Source organism: Micropterus salmoides, unplaced genomic scaffold (genome assembly GCF_014851395.1).
Source record: "Micropterus salmoides isolate LMB-PRFRI ecotype aquatic unplaced genomic scaffold, ASM1485139v1 Ms_hic_scaffold_4, whole genome shotgun sequence".
In the NCBI taxonomy this organism is placed as follows: Eukaryota; Metazoa; Chordata; class Actinopteri; order Centrarchiformes; family Centrarchidae; genus Micropterus; species Micropterus salmoides.
Genome location: NW_024043372.1, coordinates 8,782,462 through 8,789,038, shown reverse-complemented (window position 1 = coordinate 8,789,038; position 6,577 = coordinate 8,782,462). Strand labels below are relative to the sequence as shown.

At 40.2% G+C, this 6,577-nt stretch overlaps 1 protein-coding gene across 1 annotated transcript; it reads left to right on the top strand.

Moving 5' to 3' along the window:
* Positions 1-683: 683 nt before the first annotated feature.
* Positions 684-5,861, top strand: LOC119886730 (nuclear factor 7, ovary-like). The gene has a single exon (XM_038697649.1). The coding sequence runs from the start codon at positions 790-792 to the stop codon at positions 2,194-2,196; it is 1,407 nt and encodes a 468-aa protein (XP_038553577.1). The 5' UTR covers positions 684-789; the 3' UTR covers positions 2,197-5,861.
* Positions 5,862-6,577: the final 716 nt, after the last annotated feature.

The following is a 6,577-nucleotide window of genomic DNA, read 5'->3' as shown; positions in this document are numbered from 1 at the left end:
GAGGCACGGATACAAAACATCCCAGAGGTTCTCAGTTGGAATCAGGTGTGTGGAACGTGAGGGCCAGTCAATGGCATCAATGCCTTCGTCATCCAGGAACTGCCTACACGCTTTGGCTACATGAGGTTGGGCATTGTCCTGCACCAGGAGGAACCCAGAGCCCACTGCACCAGCGTAAGGTCTGACAATGGCTCTGAGGATTTCATCCCAGTACCTAACAGCAGTCTGGGTTCGACCTTCCAAGGACCGTCACTGACCCACCACCAAACCAATCATGCTGGATGATGTTGCAGGCAGCATAACATTCACCATGGCGTCTCCAGACTCTTTCAGGTCTGTCACATGTTCTCAATATGAAGCTGCTCTCATCTGTGAAGAGAGCGGGGTGCAGCGGGGTGTTACAGCATTTAAATCAGGCAGCCATTAGAGCATTGCTTGATTTTAGGAGGTTAGTTAAACAACATGTCATGCTACACTTTGACATTTTGTGTTACAGCTTGGTTGGATGGCGATCAGAAATAGATTAAACAAACAATATGTAAAATAGCATCCGTTTTAGATTAGAACACTTACAGGAAATGGTGTGACAGAAGTCAGTGCCTTTTAAGGCTTGTCACAGAAGGCACAGAATATAAAGGGCAGAAGATAAGATTCATCTTCAGACTTACATCCAGCTGCTGCAAGAAAAACACAGATCAAAGTAAAAGTAACTTCTAGAGACCTTTCCACAAGAGGGAGGTAACTACACTGTTTTTTATTCTTTCCTGTTTCATCTTCACTTCATTGAAAATGTCTTGCCAGTCTGAGGAGGATCTTACCTGTCCTATTTGTCAGGACATCTTCAACGACCCTGTCATCCTGTTTTGTAGCCACAGCTTCTGTAAAGTCTGTCTGCAGAGATGGCAGAAAGGGAAACAAATACTTGAGTGTCCGTGCTGTAAGACAAGGTCACCGAGGTTTGATCCACCTCGTAACCTGGCATTAAAGAACCTGTGTGAGACCTTCTTACTGGAGAGAGATCAGAGAGGTCCAGCAGGGTCTGGTGCTCTCTGCAGTCTACACTCTGAGAAATTCAGACTTTTCTGTCTGGACCATCAGCAGCCCGTGTGTCTTGTCTGCAGAGATTCAAAAACACACAACAACCACAGATTCAGACCCATCGATGAAGCTGCACAGGATCACAGAGAGGAGCTCCAGAAATCCCTGAAACCCTTACAGGAGAAACTGAAGCTCTTTGAACAAGTTAAAGGAAACTGTGATCAAACAGCAGAACTCATTAAAGTCCAGGCTCAACACATAGAGAGTCGGATTAAGGAGCAGTTTGAGAAGCTTCACCAGTTTCTACAAGAGGAAGAGGAGGCCAGGATCGCTGCTGTGTGGGAGGAAGAGGAGCAGAAGAGTCAGATGATGAAGGAGCACATTGAGTCTCTGAGCAGAGAGATAGCAGCTCTTTCAGACACCATCAGAGCCACAGAGGAGGAGCTGAGAGCTGAAGACGTCTCATTCCTGCTCAGCTACAAGGCTGCAGTGGAAAGAGTCCAGCAGCGCCCCCTGCTGGAGGATCCAGAGCTGGTCTCAGGAGCTCTGATAGACGAGGCCAAACACCTGGGCAACCTGACCTTCAACATCTGGAACAAGATAAAGAAGAAAGTCTCCTACACTCATGTGATTCTGGATCCAAACTCTGCTCATCCACATCTCATCCTGACTGAAGATCTGACCAGGGTGAGGTTTGGAGAGAAACAGAAGCTTCCTGAAAACCCAGAGAGGTTTGACTATCATAACATTGTCCTGGGCTGTGAGGGCTTTGACTCAGGGACTCACAGCTGGGACGTTGAGGTTGGCGACAGTACAATCTGGTCTCTGGGTGTCGCAGCAGAGTCTGTTAAGAGGAAAGGGAAAATAGAGTCTGGTTTATGGAGAATAGGATTCTCTAAAGGTAAATATAAAGCCTTCTCCCCATCTGCAGAACCAATCGTTCTTTCAGTGCAGCAGAAGCTTCAGCAGATCAGAGTTCACCTGGACTGTAAAAGAGGAGAGATGTCATTCTTTGATCTTAATACTAACACACGTATCCACATCTTCACTCACACCTTCACTGAGAAGCTGTTTCCATACATTAGCAATAGAGATGAATTCCCAATTCAGATTTTACCAGAGGATGATATAAATGGCGGTGAAAGCAAAATCATTTAAGTTCTGCTGTGTCCCTCATTTTATCTTAATTTGTGTTGCTGCTGGTGATTGAATAAAGTTGTCTCAGCTGTTACTGTCATTGTTTGTCAGCAAATTACTGATGATGTACATTAGGAGACTGATGTATTTTGACGAACTGTAAAAACATCTCCAACATACAGATGATACTGTCTGTACAAGAGTTTTCAAACTTTAATTCTTCTATGTCAGAGACACTTTATTTAAAAAGTTCAGATCTAATTGTGGGTTCATGCTTTCTTTAATGTTGGTGATTCAGGAACTGAAACTTTCTTTGATGTTCCTCTCATGGGAAGTCGCAGCGAAATGTTAAAACAACAGCAAACTGTAAATTACTGAAGTTCTGAATAGTTTTAGTTAGTGGCTAGAGTCCCCTGTCAGGAGGCATTTATCACAGAAGAAATGTTGACAAGTCACAGTAGGGAAAGCACAGGTTTGAATAACTACGCGCTAGCTTACTGGGACACTTAGATAGAGAAAGAGATAGATGTTAACGTTATTAGTTACACCATTTTTTCTTACTATGATAAGTCAGCATCCCTGCTGTGAAGAAGGCCTTCTGGCAGCCAATCACAGCACACAGTTTTATGCCCAGCAAACAACTGTGAGTGAACAGTGTGCCCACAAGTTGTTTGTGAAAGCCTTAAAGTCACAAAGAAAGGAAAGTTAGAACATCGTAATATGATAAATTTCTCAATGCAATGGTATTTCTGCTTTAGTTTAAACTATGATTTAAACTAAATCCATCAGGTTTGAGTGGAAAGTGAGCTTTACTTTGTGATATGGAGCCATAAAGAGATAGACGTACAGGCCTCCACACACACCTAACTCTGGTACAGTACATACGTATATTGTGCATTGTCCCTGTTAAATAAATAAAAAAAATAAAAAAAATAAATGAATAAATTAGATTTTGGAAGCATAAACAAACTTTTTTCCAGCTGAAACACAAACACACTCCTCCTACTAAGATGTTGCTGTGCTACTTTATGATGGGTGTTGTTAACTCGTTACACCGAATCACATTTCATTGAATACATTTATGTAACCGTCCTAGAGTATTAGTTTAAGCAGAGATGTGCAGATGTTTAAGATTGTGAAGTATGTGCATGCAAGTTGATTTAAACACAACAGTAAATCTTTTTGGTTAAGTGTTTTCTAAGTATCTGTAGTGAAATACTATGTTACGGTTTAAGATCATTATGTTTCAATAATTTTCTTATCAACATAATAAAAAAAATTGCTTGTCTTTTATAGCTTTTTAATAATGTTCTTTATTGTTGAGAAAGTGTGAGTGATCTTATTTGTATTCTGTATTGTACCCAGACATGAAGATTTTTTGCTGGAGTCTGTTCCTGTGAATTCCTCACAGCTATAACAATCTGACATACCAGCTATCCTTTACCCTATCCTAGATGAACATTTAAAGGATGATGTCTGTTTGCCTTTTAATCTGTAACCTGCTTTGTGATTATTTTCCAACTTGTTTAGCAAGCTTGATTTTAATATAAGCTTGATTTTAATATAAAATATATGAAATCATTTTATGTTCAAGGTATTTCAAGTTGTACAAGATGTTTTATTAAACAGAAGATTAGAATTATGAGATTTTGCTTCAGTTGTGTAAATAAAATCCTTAATATTTGCTCTTAACATGGAAACAAAAAGTGTGTGTGTGTTTCATCTGTGCCATTATCTACGACATCATCTGGTCATCATCTTTTCCTCTGGTTCTGCATCATTGTGATGCACACAGCACAGCTGAGTGGTTTTATAGGAACACACATACACAAAAAACACACATGCGCACACACATGCACGCAGGTAGGAAGTGTCATCGTTCTATTTCTGGTCGCTTATCTCAGAATGATAAATCACTTTCAGGGACAGAGAGAGACATTTGCGTGTGTGTGTGTGTGTGTGTGTGCTTGTTTTACTCTATTTATGGGGTCCGACAGCTTTGTGGGGACAAAAATGCTGGACCACACAAGTTTAAAGGGCTTTTTGAAGGTCAAGACATTGTTTTAGCGTTCAGGTTAGAATTAGTTAAGGTTAATTCTATGTATATAGTGGGGATGGTTAGGGTTAGGGTTAGGGAATGCATGTCAATGATGGGTCCCCACAAAGAGCGTGCCAAAAGGCTGCGTGTGTGTGATCACACAGATGAGTTTTTCTGATCTGCCTCACAGTCAGTACGCTGCATATTAGCAGCAGTTTGTGATGCTTCAGTGCGTTATTCATTACAGACTAGAGACCTGCAAATATCCTTATGACTGGACAGGAAGGAACAGGGGTTGGTTAATGCATAATAATTATGGTACAGCTGTGCAACCACTGGTCAAATTATCTCTACCCTGCCCGTACTTGGAGCTCGGAGCACCGGGGGAGTGTGTTACACCTTTACTCAAGCACTGGAAGTTTTCAAGCTGGGGGGTGGGGGTGGGGATGATTGCAGGGTGCGGCGCCTGATTGGGAACCATAGCCGGGCGAGCCAGCAACAAAACCTCGCTCAGCAGCCTCCCAGTGAACACTGCATGAACAGGACCGAACACAGCCTCAAAGACCAAGAGGGAATCCAGTACTGAGATGACTTACACAGAACTTTCTGATGGATAGCTTTACTTTTTCCTAAACCGCTAACTCTTGCCTATCTGCTTGTATCTGTGGCTACTTAGCTCGATTGGTTAGCCGTGCTGCTAGTGGTTCTATTAGTTTACTCAGCCCCGGGGTGACAAGAGTCAAACTCGGCAAGAACACCACCTTGGTACTGTATTCCCAGTGGTTAAATTGGACTTTGTCGGTCTCGGATGGTGTGCTCGGTCCCGGTCCAGCTGCCGTGTTCAGTCACTGAGAGCTGGAACCAGTCCACGCAGAGTCTGCATGACGGAGAGGGGGCGTAAACACACATCTGACGCTTCTGGTGACTGTAAACGCCAATCAATGTCTGCAACACTTCTCTTTCCAGCTTTGTGTTTTTACAAAAACACATACATATACCATAGATTGGACATTAAAAACTTATACAGAGGCAAATAGCACTGCATTTTCTGTTTCATAGAAACTCTGTGCTTAAAGGAATCCCTAGGTGTAATCTCCGATTTTACAAAATGTACCTGTAATCTGATTACGTTTATTTGATGATGAAATTAGTTATTATTCTGCCTTTTCTCTGGACATGTCAGAGAACACAGATAGACTATGTGGGAGAGATTCTGAATGTGCAGAGAGTTTTGACTATGAGCAGAAAATCTACTGAAACACAGGAGCTATTAAAGTCCAGGAGTTTATAACTGAATTAAAATTACAATTAAAACAATTTTTCATTATTGTGAAAAGGTCCCACAGTCACATTTAAAGAGGTTACTTCCCCAAACAAAGACAAAAAGAGGAGGGGAGACTAAATCATGAATCAGCAGGGATGAAATTAAATAAGTTGATCTACAGGAGAAATACATCTGATAGCAGCACAGAATGACTGCACTGAGTTATATTCTGTTATAGTTCTGTTATAGAGTTTGAATCATCACCTGCCACCTGAATTTTGTGTTTCTCTTTAAATAAATAAAATAAAAAATCACCATAAACTGGTGCAGAAAAAAATCATCAGAATGCAGGAAATAAAGTGTTAATTTTCATCCAATACAGCATTAAAGATTTCTTAAAAATAGTGTTAAAATCTTGTCTCGATCTTGTGAACCCAATCTCAAATCTCATCTCATCTCATCTCGTCGGTTAATAGTCTTGTCACACCCCTAAAAATATCTATTTTAACCAATAATAATATGTTACTTTAACCTATAAATGACAATACCTTGATTATAAACTTATAGTATATAAACTTTAAAACATAGAATGAAATTTTACAATGTAATATATTATGGAACATCTTTAAATTATATAATGATATTTAAAACTGTCCAATACATTCAATTTGTTGATGAAGACCGTGAGATGTAGATGAAAGTCAGAAGCTCTGAAAAAGCTAGTAAGTGGAATTTGAATTAAGATTATTTGCACACATTTTTGCATAATACCATTACCTTTGCCAGACAATGTTTAATCTTTCAAGCTAGACTGTATAAGTATGAAGTCCATGCTGAAAGGCTTGGTTCACCCACATTTCATAAACACAAAACTCGTATTTACTTATCTTTAGTGGAAACTTGCCATGTAGGTGATTTTGGTTTAATTTATCCAGGTTTTGTGATGATTCTGTTGGTGCTATTTCTTTGCAGTTCCAATGAAAACTGGCGAGAGCAACATCTGTGGAGTTTTTTTTTGTTATATAATAATTTTGCATGGCTGTAACTAAGGATACGTGAGAAACCAGGTTTTTGAAGGAATTCTCTTTGGACAGTTTTGG

What these genes read in the sequence shown, in the direction of transcription:
- LOC119886730 (XM_038697649.1), top strand. Translation starts at nt 790, where the DNA reads ATGTCTTGCCAGTCTGAGGAGGATCTTACCTGTCCTATTTGTCAGGAC.